Genomic DNA, 19,266 nt, shown 5'->3' on the forward strand with positions numbered 1-19,266 from the left:
GGCTTAGTTTTTCGGATCTTTGCTGTGGAGGGACGGCGTGGTGCTTCTGCCTAGGGTGCCATTTTACCAGAACTACCCCCTAAGAAAGTTTTTAAAATCTTCTTATAGATCCTGCATATTTCTTGTTAAATTGTGTCTAGTTGATTTTGTTGCTATTGTGAATGATATTTTCCCCCCATTATATTTTACTTGGTTGTTATTTATATAAAGCAAGTAATTCATGAATATCTTTTACTGGTATCGCCAATTATTTCTGATAGTTTTCCAGCTAATTCTTTTAGATTTTCAGTTTAACAACCATCTGCTAATAATTTTTTCTTCTCCGTATATATATATCGGATGCTAACCAAAAGATCAGCAGTTCAAATCTACCAACCGCTCCTTGAAAACCCTGTGGGGGCAGTTCTACTCTGTCTTACAGGGTCACTATGAGTCAGAATCAACTCAGTGGGTTTGGTGTATATATATATAGTGGGGAGTGGAGGGAGAGGGCCAATTTACTCAATTTTGAATAATAAGGAAGATGCCAAGTATTCTTTTCCTTCTTCCAACTCTAATTATAGTAGCCCTGGTGGTGCAGTGGTTAAGAGTTCGGCTGCTAACCAAAAGGTTGGCAATTTGAATCCACCAGCAGCTCCTTGGAAACCCTAGGGGGTAGTCCTGCTCTGTCCTGTAGAGTGGTAATGACAGTCAGGATCAAATAGACAGCAATGGGTTTGGTTTGTTTGGTAATTGTAATTATATGTATCATGCATGCTTCTTGATTTTAACCAATAATTATAGGGTTTTTGGTATGTCAGAGTATATTTATATGAAATTAAGGATAGATATATACTAATTAATCCTTTCAGCTTTCTTTTAATTTTTGGAATTTCTGTGTGTATGTGTGTGTATGAGAGAGAGAGAGAGTAGTTTTTAGTATTATCCATCCTAGATGAATTTTGGAGAATTTTTCATTATCTCTTCAGCATCTAATCTATTGATCAGTACTCCTTTTTATTTGACTCCTGTATGTTACATCCATATGTATATTTTCTTCATCTCAGATCATTCAGTCTTAGAAATGCCTCCTATAGTTTTATAGATTCTATATTACAAACGCATATGAGCGATTTCTAAAGGTTTCCCGTTTATCGGAGTATGCTGTTTTGTAGAGGGATTTTCTTTGACTTCTCAGATTAGTCTCTAATTTTCAATTCTTGTATCTTAAATTGAATGATGTATTGGTTTTCTCACCATGGAGAGACCTATGCTTATTCAGAATGGGAGTGAGAAGGGATCTGTCAAGACTGTGGAAAGCTGTTAGAATCTCCCAGGTTCAGACCAAGTGAGAAGGGGCAAATATTGATTTGCCCTATTTTAAACTTGCTGGATCATAGGTATAATACCTTGGATAGAGTAGGGTGGGGCTGATGACCAGGGGCAGTTTTTCAGGGAGATTCAATCTACATCTATTTCCCCCCTTAATTTATTATGGCAGTTGAAAATTAGTTCATGTCCTTTAAAGGCTTCTGGCACGCTTACCTGTTCCAAGGGAAAGTCAAGAACAAGAACCTCATCAGTATCCCCACCCTGTGGGCAGTTCAATGCTTACACTTCCCAGAGCTTTAAGATTTGCTCTCCCAACCCCTCTGCCTCAGGTTCCTCCAAGTCAGCTATAGCACTGGTTGTTCTCAGTTAAGGATGTTTGTGTGGGTCAAATAGCATTTTTCCTTTTAGTTATTTGATAGACTCCTCCTTTTTACCCAGGGAATGCATATGTGCTGTATTCGGCAGGAGCGTGCTGCCTGCCCCTAGTTTGCAACAGAAAGACAGATTGTTCTGCTTTTTTATGTTCTTTGGTTACATGCCTGTGCTTAAGCCACCACCTTTATCCTGTTGCTTACTTTTTAAAGTGCAGGTGGCAGTAGTCTATTTTGTCTATCTAAGATTGAGTTAGAGGCTGGCATTGTTGTTCTGGAGCTCATATCAAGAGGTAGTACCCCCAACTCACCCTTCATTACAAGAATAATTAATAGTTGATCCAAACTGGACATCTGTGTTTATAAGCACCATTCCATTGGAGGGTTTTGGAGGATATCCACATGATTTTCCTAGAGGAAAGAAGCAGAATTTGGAACTAGGTATAGAGTTCAATTTATCTTTGTTTATAAGGGTCACACTGAAGTGTAGCGTACTGAGCGATACAGTTCTCTGATTGTTCTACAGAGCTGGCCAGTTTGAGGAAACTAACTATAACCTCAGAAGCAAGCAGTTAAGGATATCATTTTTAAAAAGACCACTTTATATCTCCCAATAACGGTTATTTATGGCTAAAGAGTTGTACTCTGAACCCACCCACACCAATTACCATCAAGTTGACGCCGACTCATGGTGACCCCGTGTGTGTCACAGTAGAACTGTACTCCATAATGTTTTCAGTGGTTGATTTTTCAGAGGTAGATCACCAGACCTTTCTCCCAAGGCATCTCTGGGGGATTTGAAACTTCAGCCTTTTGGTTAGCAGCTAAATATGTTAACCATTTGCACTATCCAAGGACTCATCTGATCCCACTAGCCTAAATAAAAAGCCTCAAAATTGGAGTGTCACCTTTACCTTTAGTTAGCCAAGCACAATTCACAGTGACCCACTGTTATAGATTGAATTGTGTCCTCCCAAAATATTGTAAATCCTAACTCCTATACCTGTAGTTATAATCCCATTGGGAGTAGATTTTCTTTGTTATGTTAATGAGGAAGTATTAGTGTAGGGTGTGTCTTAATCAATCTCTTTTGAGATATAAACTGAGCAGATTAGGTACAGAGAAGCAAGCGGAGATGGGGAAGGGAGATGCCACACCACAAGAAAATCGCCAGGGAACCAAGAGACAAGGACCTTCCCCCAGAGCCAACAGAGAGAGAAAGCTTTCCCCTAGAGGCAGTACCCTGAATTCAGATTTCTAGCCTCCTAAACTATGGGAAAATAAATTTCTGTTAGTTAAAGTCATCACTTGTGGTATTTCTGTTATAGTAGCACTAGATAACTAAGACACGCACATAATTTTCTCTTTTTTTAAATTGTGATGTATACACACACACACACACACATATGTATACATAGTGTTTAAGAGCTATGGCTGCTAACCAAAGGGTTAGCAATTTGAATCCACAAACCTGTGGGAAACCTATGGGGCAGTTCTGCTCTGTCTGTAGGGTCGCTATGAGTTGGAATTGACTCAACGGCAACGGGTTTGGCTTGGTACTCCTCACTTATCAACTATCTCATTATTTGACAATAGTAAAAAATTTACTATTCTACTATTTTGTGCATTGACAATGTAGGTGTGGCAGTAATGAATGCCAAAGTGTGAGGCAAGAGTAACGCTGGCTGTGATGGTTAAAGTTATGTGTCTTCTTGGCTGTGCCATGATTCTCTGTGGTTTGGTGTTATGTAAATGATGTAATTTGGCAGTTATATAATGATGTTGCCATCCTCCATTTTCACATAATGCTGATTTTCGCATAACAACCTGGTCTTTGGAACTTAACTATGTTGGTAAGTAAGGAGTGGGTGTGTGTGTGTGTGTGGGTGTGTGTGTGTGTGTGTATATATATATAAACATTTGCTGTTTTAACATTTTTTACATGTACAATTAAGTGACATTAATTATATTCATCATGTTGTGCAACCATCACCACTACCCATTTCCAATTTTTTCATCATCCTTAACAGAAGCTCAGTGTTCCTTAAACAGTGAATGCCTCTTTTGTGAGAGCCTTTCCCATGAAATAAATATCTTGTCAAGGTGCAGAAACTCCCAGCTATAAGAAGTGATCATTTACAAGACCACCCTCCATCTAAACACTTGGGGCAAACTTAGACATCTTGCCTCCAAAATTTGAACAAATTAAATCCAAAATTTGAACAAATTAAATCAGATCCCACAGATACTTTGACAAATATGAAGAATTCCCAGGGCAGGGCTACTCACTTTTACAGGCATCTTCAGCGCTTGACCAGACCAAGTTTTCTAGGCAGGTGATAGAGAACGAGCTCCCAGAGTACCCAGGGAGGCATTCATAATCCAAATATGTCCCAACTGGAAACTCAGACTCATCAATTGGAGTTGTAGGTGTGGCAAATGGAAATTGTTTTGGGGTTTTACAGTGACCTGGAGGCCAAGACCACAGGAATATCAAAGTTAGCAGAGAGACTTCCACTCCCCCTCCTCTTTGTCTTCAATTAAGCTGTTAGATGAGACCATAGAAACAGACTTATGATAATGGCAAAAGATTTCCTTCCTCTGGAAGTTATCTTAGGATGGTGCTTTCTAATAGCATCTACTCATTAGGAAGTGTTCACTACTTGGAAGATTATTCAGCTTTCTGTTTTCATTTCACTAAAATGAGAGCTTCAGTTCATGGTTTCAGGCCACCCATCAGAATGCCTTTATCCAGAGTTAATCGTTCATGTCCTCATTCGTTGGTCTTAATGCACTCGTGCATTTTACCAGCCCTCTCCATGTACTTCTCCCTTCTCTATTGTCAGAGGTGCCCACCATAAGCTGCTTCTCTGGCACTAAATAGCAGTCACCACTTGTAGTGGAGTGAATGGCATCCTCCCAAAAGACATGTCCACAAGAACCTGAGAGTGTGAACTTATTGGAATAAGGGTTTTTGCAGATGTAATAAAGGATTTTGAGATGAGATCATCCTGGATTTAGGGTGGGCCATAAATCCAGTGACTGCTGTTCTTAGAAAGGAGAGGGATATTTGACACACAGAGACATAGGGGCAAAGGCCATATGTCAATGGAAGCAGAGACTGGAGCAATGTATCTACAAGCCAAGGAACACCAAGGAATGTTAGGAGCCACCAGAAGCTAGAAGAGGCAAGAAATGAATTATCCCATAGAGCCTTTGGAGGAGGCATAGCCCCGCTGACACCTTGGTTTCAGACCTGCAGCTTCCAGAACTGTGAGAGAATAAATTTCTGTTTTTAAAGCCACTCAGTTTGTGGAAATTTGTCATGGCAGCCCTAGGAAACAAACACACCTCACTTCGCCTCTGATGCTTAGCAGACTCTCAGGGTGGAAAGACCAAGCCACCCAGCAGCCTCCTGTACCTCGCTTCCCATCAGATGCTCAGCAGACTCTCAGGGCGGGCAGACCAAGCCACCCAGCAGCCTCCTCTACCTCGCTTCCCCTCAGATGCTCAGCAAACTCTCAGGGTGGACAGACCAAGCCACTCAGCAGCCTCCTCTACCTCGCTTCCCCTGCTGATGCTCAGCAGCCTCTCAGAGCGGACAGAATAAGCCACCCAGCAGCCTCCTCTGCCATGCTACATTCTCTTTATGAATGGGTACAGTGAAATAGATTCTGAACTCAGTTACCTCCTCTCTGGAGGAGCTGCTTCTGTCTGTCCATTCAATAAGCCTAGGCTGGTGCCAAGGCATCTGCCTTCAGAAAATCTCACTGGATTCTGACATATACCAACCAGTAAGCACTGAGGGAGATAACAGAAAAGCTAAGGGCCTTTCACGGTGTGTAGCCTTTACTGGTTGGATTGCTCTTCTCTCTCAGGGATCCCCTGCAGTTGATGTGGTATTCCCAGGCTGGTGCCACCTGTCCAATCTACTTCAGCTTCCATTCTTGCAAAGTTGGGCCTAAAGGACTGGGTGAATTTCCTTTTTGTACTCCTTTCCTTGGTTCCTATCATCTTTCCTTGCTTCCTATCATCCCCACAGTGGAAGAGCTCAAGGGCAAAGATTATGGTGCAGCCCAGAGCAAGCCGACAAACTGGCACACTTTTAGTCTAGGTCTTAAGCTACAAAGACAAAGAAGTCTTTATGGTTACTTAACCCATTCAGCAGAAGGATAGCTAAAGCCTTAACTAAATAAATATTCAGTTTGCCGGTTTTGTTCTTAGCATGCCCCTGTACCCCGTATAAACTTGTGGAGACTGTAAATCACTTACACTGCTATTGGTTAGTGTTCATAAACGAGAACCAAACCCATTGCCTTCAAGTCAATTCTGACTCATGGCATCCCCACGTGTTACAGAGCAGAACTGAGCTTCACAGGGTTTTCTTGGCTGTAATCTTTATGGAAGCAGATCACCAGGCCTTTCTTCCATGGCACCACTGGGTGAGTTCAAACTGCCAACCTTCCAGGTAGCAGCCAAACACAAAACATTTGCGTCACCCAAGGACCTTAGTGTTCACCGGCAGTTTTTTTAACGTCCTCTTAATTGAAATACATTTTTCTTCCTGATTTACATAGCTTTCACCTTACCCTTTTCCTCCACCCCTCTTACTCCACTGTCCTCATCACTCTACAAGCAAGAAGAGTTATTAACATTTTCCCGGTTCAAACACAGCTTGGCACTGCAGAAACCCGTGTGTTTTAGCTATGGCATGTAATTTTACTACTTCCACTTATGGAACAATGTTAGGCGCACAAGCAACACGACGTTCTTAAAGTAGAAATATGAACAGTTTGGTCCAGACATTCTGAGCCCATTTAGGATGTGTGGATACTGACCAGCAGGAACAGAAAGTTCACAGCGAGGGGCAGGGCCGCTCCACATCCCGTTCCCTTGATTGTCACTTGTGCAGCGGATGGTGCTCTCTCCAACGAGGCTGAAGTGCATCCCCCTGTCTGGGTCGGGGTCACACGTGTAAGATATTTCTTTTCCATAGGGAATGTTTCCCAGAGCGTTTCCTGTGTGTTTCCCATTAAGGATCGCCGGAGGGTTTGGACAAAAGATTTCTAGGAAGAAGATAAGAGTTCTTGGTTCCATTAAAATTTTAATCTAAGGTGATTCTATGATTATGGAGTGCTGTGACTGTGTTGCCGGTTAAATAATACCTTTTTTCTTAGGGGGAGTATAAACTACAAAATAAATGTATTAGGCCTCTGCTGAGATGGAGCTAATAAAATGACAGCTAAATCAATGTTTATTACAAAAGTCCAGAAGAAACTCAAATATCCTGGACTCTTCAGATAGATAAGATTTCTGGATAATTGAGAGTTTATTCCCTTAAAATAAAAGTATTCTAACCACATTCAAGGGAAAACCATCCGTTAATTCAACAAACATGTTTTGAGCACCTACTGTATGTCAAGTACTGTTTTAAGACAAGATAAACATGGTCTTTGACATAAAAAGTCTTCATCCTAAAGAAAGCTGTCTAAAATATATTACAGATTTACTAGTCGCCTGTCAATAATTTAATGTTTTCTTGATGTATCAGGGCTGTACTTCTCAAAATCAAAATGAATGATTACAGTAATACTGTCATATAGTACTTCATACTCCCGTATATATTCCAGAAGGCTCAAAGAAGCTATGCTTTTTTGAGATACTAGTTGGTCTTTACAAGGTTTTATTCTCATTGGAAAAAAAAAAAAAAAAAACACTCATTTTTTCCTTTGGGTGTATATCTGTTTGGAGCAACTCCTTCCCCATTCTAATTTAACTTGGTTTTGGGAAAAGGATGCTGCAGCTTAACAGACTTATGGATAAACTAATGAAAGACTGGCATGTTGTTGTACTCCGTAGAGTCGATTCTGACTCACAGTGACCCTATAGGACAGAGTAGAACTGCCCCATAGGGTTTCCAAGGAGCAACTGGTGGATTCAAACTGCTGACCTTTGGTTAGCAGCCCGAGCTCTTAACCACTTTGCCACTGTGGCTCCAAACAATCAGTTGCTGTCAAGCAGACCTTGACTCTTGGAGACCCCACGTGTGTCAAGGTAGAACTGTGTTCCATAGGGTTTTCAATGGCTGATTTTTTGGTAGTAGATTGCCAGGTCTTTCTTCAGAGTCACCTCTGCGTGGACTCCAATGTGCAGCCTTTCAGTTAGCAGCCCAGCGCATTAACCATTTTCATGATATTTACACTCTAGTAAATAATTGTAGGTATATCTTTGGGTTTAGGAGAGTATTTTTTCCCTTCTTTCATGCTTCTTAGCTGTATTCTAGGAAAGTTAAGGTTGTTGAATATCTGACTTCCAAATATGCAAGACATAATTATTAAGTTTGAGTATAGAAATTCATACAAGATGTCCAACTAATTGGAAAGCAAAGTATTTAAACAACAATCTATTATAAGCATGTATTTTTCAATAGTTATGATAAGAAGATGAAGCAGCACCCTATTTGTTTTAATAAATAAACAAAGGGACAGACTGGATACATTAGGAGTGTTCCCGGATATAAACATTTTTTCTCCCATCTTAAAACCAAAACCTAAAACTCCTTTGGTTCCACTTCTCTCCCCAGCTACAGCCCCACTTGTCTACTCCCTTTACATTAAAACTCAGTAATGTTGTCTGTGATCTGTCATAGTTCCTTCCCTTCCATTCTCCCTTGAACTCATTGCAATCAGGCATCTGTCCCACCACTTTACCGAAACTGCTTTTGTCAAGGTCACTTATTACTTCCGTGTCACTAAATCCAATGGTCAATTTTCTGTCCTCATCTTATCTGACCTATCCATAGAATTTGACACAATTGCTAAGTCTCATTTCCTTAAAAGGATTTCCCTACTTGGCTTCCAGGACCCTTCTTCCTCCTGGTTTTCCTCTTATCACAGTGACTCCTGTTTCTTAGTCTCCTTCAGATTCCTTTTGATTTTTCCAACTTCTTAATACTGGATTGGCCAGGCTCACCCTATGGATCTGTTCTCTATCCATACTCACTCCCTAGGCAATCTCATTTAGTCTCATGACCTTAAACATAGATATAATGATGACTTATAAACATCTATGTCCAGCCTAGGTCTCTCCCCTACTAAATATCTCCACTTGGATGTCTAATAGGAAAACCAAAACTCAACTTGTGATTTTCTTCCATTCTCAAACCTGTTCTTCACATGGTGTTCTCCATTTCAGTTAAGGGAAACTCTGTCCTCAGGTTTGCCCTGGCCAAAAACCCTGGAGACATTCATAACTCTTCCCATTCTCTCACACTCTGTCTCAATCATCAGCTAATCCAGCTCTACCTTCAAATATGTCTAGAATTTTGCCACTCCTTATCACCTCCTCCATTGCCATCCTGGGTCAAAAACTCTAGATTGTTGCAATAGCTTCCCAACTTATACCCTTAACAGTACCCCCGGATTTGCTTGGCTATACCTGCCTTTTGGGCAATCAGTTACTTTCTCAATGGAGAGAGCACTGACGTTACCACTATTACTTCATTTCTTAAGACCACCAGCTCTCTCAGCCTCCCAAGTGATGAGGGATGGACTCCTGTAGAGCCTCCATTATGTCCACTGTACTGGAGGTCATGGCAGCTCCAGCCTCCAAGCCTGACCTGACTGGATCCATGGAGACTCTAGCTCCTTCCACCACTTCTGGGCTTAGATGAAGTACCATGAAGCAAGACATGAGCTTGGTTTCCCCAGAGTCTGCCCAGAGGGACCAGGTAACACAACCTTCAAGTCAGGGGTTAATACCTATGGGGTGAACGAGAGACAGGAGATAGGAAAGAGCCAGCAGATAAATTGCTTGCTCTTTCTCTTCCTAACAGACAATTCTGATTCCATAGGACCTTTCCAGAGATGACATACGTGACCAAACATCTTTAATTTATTTGCTTTCCTTTCTTCTTGTCTTAGCAAACCTCTAAAACTGAAGTACCTGGCATGATAAAATGGCTGATATGAGGTCTGACTCAAAACTCTGTTTTGTTGCAGTCTCCTGCTTCTGCATTCCTGGGAATGTAACCACAGCTTTTTTCCATTTGTATGCATGTGGCCTTGGGCCTCTGGCTACATAGGATCAGAAGGCCCTGGTCCCTATCAATCATCTTGTTTAACCAGCCTGGCTCTTGCCCCAAGATGACTCATATCAGATAAGGGTGGGTGTCAGGAATTTGGTTTAGCAACTCTTAGTAGAAAAACCTGGGCATAATGGTTAAGGGCTAGGACTGCTCACCAAAAGGTTGGCAGTTCAAATCCACCAGGTGCTCCTTGGAAACTCTATAGGGCAGTTCTACCCTGTCCTGTAGAGTCACTATGAGTCAGAATCAACTAGATAGTAACGCATTTGGTTTGGTTTTGGTAATAGATAAGGGCGGGGAGGGGAGAGGGTGTCCAGGAATGTGATTGTAGGAGAATGAGGTTACTCAAGATGTTTTAGGGAGAAGGTAGTTGCTGATGACATACCCACCTTGTGACCCTGTGACCATCAAGTCTATCCCTCCCTTATCGTTACTATAAAAAGCACACCTCTCCTTCCGTGCTTTTGAGCATGTGGTAGATTCCTCTCTGCTCTGTTTCCCCAATTCACGAATTGCATTACCTTCAATAAATCCCTTTGCTTTTTACTTTTAACAGATTCAGAGATTTTACTCTTTGACACTCTCCACCTTTCTCTTTATTCTCCTTCCTCTTGCTGCCCTAGGTTGCACACTCCAATTAAATCTATAATTTAAGCTTTGCCTCTAGCACTGTTTCTGGGGGTTCCTGAGGTAAGATATACTCCTTTTCAACCCAGTTCTCCCTACAGTAGCCAGAGTAGTACCATTAAAAAAAAAAAAAAGTTAGATCATGTTACTTACCTACTATTCTAATGGTTTTCTGTCTAGCTCAGAGTGAAAATCTAAGTTCTTGCAGGATGCAGGGTCAATACTCCTGTCATCTCCTGCCACTCCTGTATTTGCTTACTCAGTTCCAGCCATATTGGCTTCTCAGAAACAGTCAGGAACAGGCTTTTCATAGAACAGGTCAGGAAATTTCTGCCTCGAGGTCTTTGCACTTTGTGTTCTATCTATATGGAAAACTCTTCCTCTATATATGCACATTAGTAGTTAACTAATTTCTATCAGTGCTCAAATGTTACCTTCTCAGATAGGACTTCCTTGATCACTTTATTTAAAATGGAAATTTTATTATTTTCCTGGCATTCTTATCCCTCTTCACATAACCATTTTATTGTACTACTCCGTGTGTGTGTGTGTTCATAGAATTTAGTATTATTTTAAATGGGCTATTTATGAGTTTGCTTGTTTAACATGTTTTTGTCTTCCTCTCTGCACAAGAATCTGCATAACACGGGAGCAGGAAACTAGTCTGTCTTGTTTACAGTGTAATCCCAGTGCCCGTGAGGGATAGTAAGTGCTTAAAAAATGTGTTGAAAGAATGAATACATAGATGAGTGAGTAGTTGAGGAAAGGATAGAAAAGTTCAAGTGTGACTAATACTTTTGACGACAAAAAGGAAAAATTTGGCAAAGCCTCATGCCATAAATTTCTTTCCACCTATGAAACACACCTCCCCATTAATAGCATAGACTTTGGAGTTCTGGTGGTGCAGTGGTTAAGAGCTCAGCTGCTAACCAAAAGGTTGGCAGTTCAAATCCACCAGCAGCTCCTTGGAAACCCTATGGGGCAGTTCTATTCTGTCCTCTAAGGTCACTATGAGTTGTAATTGACTCGACGGCAATGGGTTTATGCCTGTATGTACCTACAGAATGATACCAAGGACACATGATGCTCAGGCTGATTTCCCCCCAAAAACATTCTTTGTAGTTCTTCCAACAAATAACTATTTCTATAAAAAATGGAGATAATTTCATGGGGCAACACACATTAAGAAAAAGGAAAAGACAAAGAGAAAGATCCAGACCTGAGCAGATATTCCTTCTACTCACGTTCACACACAGGAACAGGGTTACTCCAAAGGCTTTTCATTCCGACCAAGACACAGTGGCTAAAAGACCTGCCCTTTAAACGGAACCTAAAATACAAAAGAAGTAGTAAATGAGTGAGCACACCATTTCTCTTCCCTTTATCTGCAGACCTCAGCTTCCTCCATTCTGCTAAGATAAAATTTAATACCTAAGTTAAAGCTCAGGTGAAAAAGCTCAACTCATTTGGTTTCCCAACTGATAGAGGCTCAGAAACCAAATCCTTTCAGAAAAATACAGCCTTCAGTGAGGGACAAAGCAATAGTGATTGTCAAAGCTCAGTAGTCAGACAGGCATCATAAGCCCAGCCCGAACTGAGGAAGGGACAGTAAACATAGACAGGTGTTTCCTTGGCTGGTCTTGTACATTCAGGAGGCCATCTTTCCCTGACTCTTCCCTTTTTGTCATTAGTAAGAACTTTCTCCGCTAATGCAAAACCCAGCATTTCACTCTCTTAGACAGTGGATCAGGCAGGGAAACAGCTCCTGGTTTAAGTTTGCAAAGCAGAGAGTGTTAGGAAAGATATCAGAGAGTGTTCTGGCCACTACATTTGGTAAGAATGAAACTTGTGGCATCAGGCTAGACTATTGAAGGGTAAAGCCAAATTATTTAAAAGAAAAAAGGTGAAAAGAGAGGGCCCTTTGGAGGAAATCATCATAAAATGTCTAGTTTATTGTCATACCAATGGCCTTTTGAATTCCAGCTTGGTCTTATAATATTGGGTGGCTGGAATCTGATGTTTGTCAAGGAGTCCTCGGAATGTATTGAGAACTCTGCTCTATTTCCATGCTTTTTACCTACCACATGGAGCTGGAACATAGTCCCGAGACCATTTTGATTCATGAAAAGGGTTAATGATCTTACTTGGAACATTAACATTAGTTGCCTTGTTCCCACTGCCACAGCCCAATACTGATTAGATGAGCTAGAATTGGATTAAAAAAATACTTACTGTTTTATTCCTATTTCAAATCACACTACTGATTGGCTTGAAAGTTTCCAGAAACAATTCTTGTACATTATTATCCTATAAACAACTTTCTCATATATTAAACTTTTTAAACAACCCCTCTAGAATATTTATCTCTTCATACCTCTGAATTACTATTTATCCATACTCTTAGTGTTTTACCTGTACATCTCTTGCTTTATTTCTGCTGTTGAGTATATTTATCACTTTGCTCTTTATATGGTATTTGTTGTTAATGGTTCCATCTAGTTCTTACTATACTTCCCAATCAGCCTTCAGGAAGTGTGTTCTAACACCTTTCTACCACCAGCCCCTCTTTTTCAACACACACCATTGCCTTGGGTGTCAGTATCCATCACTCAGCTCCTGGTGTCTATTCCAGGTCAGGCAAGCTCACACTCACCCCTCATCACAAACGAAGGACACTTTTGCTCCAAGCTGGAGACTAGGAGGAGAGAGTACACGGCCATTAGGGAGTTGGTCCAGGATGTTGTCACATGATTTCACTGAGGGGGAGAAAAAGAGAAATAATGTTGGCACATGGAGGATAAAGACACAAGCTAAAAATGTCAAATGAGTTGAGAGCCTAGGCACCTTCACATCTTGGGGCTGCAGGGCTCCAGTCTCCCTGGGGTGTACAGCGCAGAAAAGCAGCTCCTCTGAGATCATAGCCAGGCTCACAGCTGTAGAACACTTCCTCCCCAGAGGAAAAGTTGGCCTTGTCACTTGGGGTATGCTTACCATGCAGGATTTCTGGAGGTGGCTGACACACTGTGGAAAGAACAGGTTCAAAGTACCCATTTTAAAAAAAAAGCTAAAGCAGAGTTGAGTCCAACTCATGGCGACCCGGTGTGTTTCAGAGTAAAATTGTGTTCTCATGGCTGTGACCTTTCAGAAACAGATCACCAAGCCTTTCTTCTGAGGCACCTTTGGGTGGGTTTGAACTGATAACTTTTCGGTTAGCAGCCCAGCATTGAAACTTTGCACCACCCAAGGACTCCTGAAGTACCCATGAGTTGTGGGGAAATATATTTTGCTAAATCCTTAGGGAATCATAATCAAAGGGGTTGAAATATAAAAAAGGAAACCAAATGATACTCCAGCCTGCTCATTTTACTGATGTGGACGTTAAGAATAGGGAAGAGATGTAGCCAAAGACCTCACAGCTAGTAAGAAGTAGAGAATTAGAACCCAGTTCTCCCCAGTACAAGGTCTAAAATACATTCACAGTCTACAAGGCACAGGAGATCTTCTAGTGCTACTTATCCTGTATAGTTATTAGTGTTGGTGGGCTTCTCTACCAACACATTTCCTAAAAAGATAATCTCAATTTACAGCCTTGTTTTTCAGGCAACGAAAAGGTCTTCCAAGTCTTATCTGACACATTTCCCCTCATGTCTCTTACTGCCTCCTGTGGTGTTATTTTTATCTGTTTGTCCTCCTTGCTGCTCTCTCAGTGGTTACACAAGGCTGACATGGGTTGGTGGAATAACAGTAAGCTCTCTGGCTGTCCCTAATTATGAACCATAACACTTCCCACTCCACAGCTAAGCCAGCAATTACAGCCTAAGAAAAGAAAACCCAAAATCTCCTAAAAAAGCCAGTCCTTGTAATGAGAGGGCATATTGCTTAGAGAGTATTTGATTCAAGTTCTGGCTGCCTCCATGGACATCAGAACTCATTTGAACCTCCACCTAGTCTGTAGCTAATTAAAGATGAATGAAAAATTGGTTTGGCTTTGAGCAAGTTACTTTCACTCTTGACTTCAGATTCCTAATTATAAAATGTAGGAGGTGGATCAGAGCAGACAAAATCTAAGGTCTTTGCCACTTTCTCATGCTATGATATCTGTCCTTATGGCTCATAAGTGAATTGCTCCCCTGCACCGACAGATGCCAATAGAAGCAGAGCAAGAACCAGAGCATTCAAGCCGTGAGGTCTAACACACTTGGCTTCTAATCCTGGGTATGCCACTTAGTAGCATGTGACTTAGACAATTTATTTAACCTCTGAAAGACCAAGCTAACTTCCCTGTCAAATGGGAATAAGAATAACACTATTTCAAAGGGTTGTTGTAAAAAGTAAAGGAGCTAATGCCTGTAAGATGATAATCACACGGCTGAACATAGACAAAGTCCACATCATTCTTCAATGTAATTGAGAGATACTGGAGCTGGTACTTTGCCCTGAGAATTGCTCAGTATGGGACTCCTAAATGTCTCCTTTCTTGGCTAATTCCCCTCTTGCTTCTCAAAATTAAGGTGCATACACACAAGTGTGCATTCACACACACACACACTTTCTTAATTTCATGTTCCTTCCAAAGAGAATGTCCTCACCCACACTGCCCACCACACATCCTTCCCCCAGAACCAACACTCAGCTCCTGATCCTCTAATGCCTCGTGCCATATGTAGGCCCCCTCAAAGCCCTAGTCAGACTCACCCCTGGAACAGCTGGGCAACTGCGGTGTCCATTTGTTTTGGACCTGGCATTGCACCCTCCCTGGTCCTTTCATGACGAAGCCAGGCAGACATCTGAACTTCACAGACTCATATAAGACAAATAACTTTTTATCCACAGAGACCCTTATTCCATTTTCAACATTTGGAGGTGTGCACATATTCCAAGGTGGACGACACTGTGGCGGAGGGCCACTCCAGATGCCAACTTGATTATCTTTGCTGGTACAGTGTATTGACGCCTCGCCCACGAGGTCAAACAGCTTTCTCCCATTCTTTTCGGAATTGCAGCGGTAGGTCACCACCATTCCATAGTGAAAATATTCTCTATCGCTGCTATAGAAGTCTCCATTTGCAATGGCTGGGGGTGGCCCACAGGGAATGCCTAGGAAAAGAGACAGCATGTTAAATAACAGTGAATTTAAATAACAAGTGGAAAGATCCCAATGACTCACTGAACTGTAACTGTGTTTATATTCATTATTTGCGTTTAATCTTTGCTAACATGCAGGTAAGTTTTTACAAAGTTATAATTTAGGTGGGCATGATAGCATGTGTTCTACCTTTCCTGCTTATATTATTTCCTGTAAAAATACACATTCATTAATACAATCCATGTTTCTTTCATTTTAAATAGCTCTTTGATCATATTATTATATCATTGTTTACACAGTTTTCCCCTACTCTTTTCCGTTTGCCTTTTTAATTTTCACTTTTTTTATTCACTAAGAATACCGAAACTTATTGCCGGCGAGTCGATTCCGACTCATAGCGACCCTAAAGGGCAGAGTAGAACTGCCCTAAATGGTTTCCAAGGAGTGCCTAGTGGACTCGAACTGCTGACCTTTTAGTTAGCAGCTGTATCTCTTAACCACTATGCCACCAGGGTTTCCTCACTGAGTATAGCGTCTTAAAAAATCAAAAGAAAAGCCTATGCTATGAAAGAAACGCTGTAAAAGAAAACAGGAGACACAATTACAGAGCATGCATAAAGGAAGGAAATTGGAATACAGCCACATATGTAAAAGAATATGAAATGGTAGGCTACTGTATGTTAAACATTTTGAAAACCTGATGATATAAATGGAAATATAAATTCCCAATATTCATTCTAGAAGATATAGAAAGCTAGGCCCAAGAAACTTGTGAGAACAGAGGGAAAAAAAAAAAAAAATCACAGCTATCACTAAATTTCGTAGATTAGGTCTATCAAACTTGCAAGTAAAGATACTTCCAAATGTAATTGTAAATGTTTCACAACATATAAAAGATAGAAAGTTCACCAACTCATTTTTATCAGGCCTGAGCTTGATACCATAACATGATACCTATGCAAAAGTGATCATATTTTACTCCACAAAAACCCCTCAGTATCTCTGAAATGCAGAAGTAGCACATAGCACACTGTATTGCTATAACACTAAATAACTAGAGCTAAATAACCTCAACTAGAATCTCCAAACATGGGAAATAGAAAATGAAAATTCTAAGGAGGCTTCTGCTTCTGGCAATGGTGATCTTGATATTCAGATCACGCATTGCTCTACCCTGCTCCCCCTCCCTGCACCTGAGAAAGACTAGAAAGCTGGATAGAACATAAAAAAAAATCTACGAGAGCATGAGAGAGCTAACAAACTAGTGAACCGTTACTGGGCCAGATCTGGGAGAAGATGAAAATCCAGGCAAGAGCCAGGTGTTTGGGCTGCTTTTCCCCTGGGAATGTTAGCTGAGTCAGGAGAGGGCACCTGAGAGGCTGAGTGGCCTTTTGATAGTCCTCTTTAAGTCAAGAGACAAAAGTTGGAGTCCAGGTCCTGCCAAAAGTGGGAGCTCTGAGTATGACGTCTGGTTTATACTGGGACCACGAAGGGCTAGGCCTTGGGAATCAAGGTTAGTTGAAAGGAAACCTGCTATCTCACACGCTGGAACTGTTCTTCAAGTAAAATGGGTGGCCCAGAAAAGTCATAGTTCCTTGAAGTTGGATTAAAGTAATCCCAGATTGCAAGTGTCCTCAGATGCCTTGCAAAAGTAAATAAAACATTCTTTCAAGAAGAAGATAGATCATCTAAGACCTCAAACTTATTTCCACAGACAAAGTTTCAAATGTAATGCCTGAAACACAATCAGAGATAACCAGGTACTTGAAGAGACAGAGTAGCATAGCAGGAACAGGAAACAGTATAATCGTAGATAATAGAAACTGGCCCAATTCCACATACTGGATTTTTCACACACAGATTTAAAATAGCTGAGTTTACTGTGTTCAAGGAGATAATACACAAAACTAAAACTTTGGGTAATAACAGTTGTTGTTGTTGGGTGCCACTGAGTTGATTCTGACTCATAGCGACCCCATGTGACAGAGTAGAACTACCCCATAGGATTTTCTTGGCTGTAATCTTTATGCAAGCAGATCAGCAGGTCTTTCTCCTGCAGAGCCACTGGGTAGGTTTGAAATGCCCATCCATCGACCTATTGGTTAGCAGCCGAGTACTTAACCGTTTCACCACCAGGGCTCCTTAGGTAATTACTAGAAACTATCAAAAAGAACAGGGCAGATTTGTAAAAGACCCAAATAAAATTTTTAGAATTGAAAAATACAATTACTAAAATTAAGAATTTTTATAGGTTTAACAACAGGTTAGACATCATTGAAGAAAAATCAATGAACTGGAAGTTAGGTCAAAGAAAATATTCAAAATGAAACACAGAGATACTAAAGAGTCAAAACGCACAGAAAAAGAGTTAGAGACGTAGAGGATAAAGGGATAAGGCCTACCATCTTTTTAAGTGATCAAAAAGGGGAAAATGCAGAACAGAATTTCAAATTCTCATGGAATCCAGACTTTCTGGAGTCATGTAGGGTGGATGAACTCCTGAAACTATTGCCCTGAGACAGTCTTTAAACCCTAAACCAGAATATTCCCCTGAAGTCATCTTAAAACCGGACAAGAGTTTAGCTTAACTAGTAAACAAGGTCTACCTTGAGCACTCTGCTCTTTTAAGAACTATCTATATGGGATCAAACCGACGGCTGCAATCCTAAAGATTAGGTAGGCTCCTTACGGGGTAGTGAGTTTATGCTAATGAGGGAGGAATAACACAGAAAAGGAGGGTGAGAGCGGTTGCACGGCTTGAAGAATGGAATCAATGTCACTGAACTGTACACGTAGAAACATGAGCGGAATAAGATAACAGCACAGAATTTGAAGATGTAATGGCTGAGAGTTTTCCAAAACTGAAGAAAAGCATCATTAAACCGCAGGTTTCAGAAGCCATACAAACCCATAGCAATACAAATATGAAGACAGTTATACCTAAACACTTCATAATAATATTGTAAAAAACCGAATGCAATCAATTTTAAAAGCATCCAGGAAACAAAGACAAACCACTTTTAAAGGAGACACAATTAGGAAAAAAGTGTTTAAAGAATTTATTGCCAGCGGACCTACAATACAAATATGCTAAAAGGAATTCTTTAGGCTGAAAGAAAATGTCTCATATAGAACCATAGAACTTCAGTAAAGAAGAAGAGTACCAGACAGAGTTTAATATGGGGACAAATACTGTTTCTTTCACCTAAATTTTACTTATTTTTGAGAGTATACACAGCAAAACATACACCAATTCAACAGTTTCTACATGTACAATTTAGTGACATTGATTACATTCTTCAAGCCGTGCAACCATTCTCACCCTCCTTTTCTGAGTTGTTCCTCCCTCATTAGCATAAACTCACTACCCCGTAAGGAGCCTACCTAATCTTTAGGATTGCAGCCGTCGGTTTGATCCCATATAGATAGTTCTTAAAAGAGCAGAGTGCTCAAGGTAGACCTTGTTTACTAGTTAAGCTAAACTCTTGTCCGGTTTTAAGATGACTTCAGGGGAATATTCTGGTTTAGGGTTTAAAGACTGTCTCAGGGCAATAGTTTCAGGAGTTCATCCACCCTACATGACTCCAGAAAGTCTGGATTCCATGAGAATTTGAAATTCTGTTCTGCATTTTCCCCCTTGTTTAAAATATATATATATATATTTATCATACTTTCGATGGAGGTTTACGTAACAAATAGTTTCTCATTAAACAGTCAGTACACATATTGTTTTATGACATTGGTTAACAACCCCACAACATGTCAACACTCTGCCTTCTCGACCT

General features: G+C 40.8%; 1 protein-coding gene across 1 annotated transcript in view; it reads right to left on the reverse strand.

The window, feature by feature from the left end:
• The window catches only part of CR2 (complement C3d receptor 2), a 175,896-nt gene that overhangs the window by 42,989 nt on the left and 113,641 nt on the right, over window positions 1-19,266 (reverse strand). The window contains exons 24-30 of the mRNA XM_023730256.1: window positions 15,091-15,492; window positions 13,240-13,416; window positions 13,049-13,151; window positions 11,640-11,725; window positions 6,521-6,748; window positions 3,972-4,151; window positions 1,994-2,093 (exon numbers count right to left, since the gene is read on the reverse strand). Of these exons, the coding sequence (XP_023586024.1) occupies window positions 1,994-2,093; window positions 3,972-4,151; window positions 6,521-6,748; window positions 11,640-11,725; window positions 13,049-13,151; window positions 13,240-13,416; window positions 15,091-15,492 (1,276 nt within the window). The remainder of the gene's footprint in view (window positions 1-1,993; window positions 2,094-3,971; window positions 4,152-6,520; window positions 6,749-11,639; window positions 11,726-13,048; window positions 13,152-13,239; window positions 13,417-15,090; window positions 15,493-19,266) is intronic.

Source organism: Trichechus manatus, unplaced genomic scaffold (genome assembly GCF_000243295.1).
Source record: "Trichechus manatus latirostris isolate Lorelei unplaced genomic scaffold, TriManLat1.0 scaffold00035, whole genome shotgun sequence".
NCBI lineage: Eukaryota > Metazoa > Chordata > Mammalia > Sirenia > Trichechidae > Trichechus > Trichechus manatus.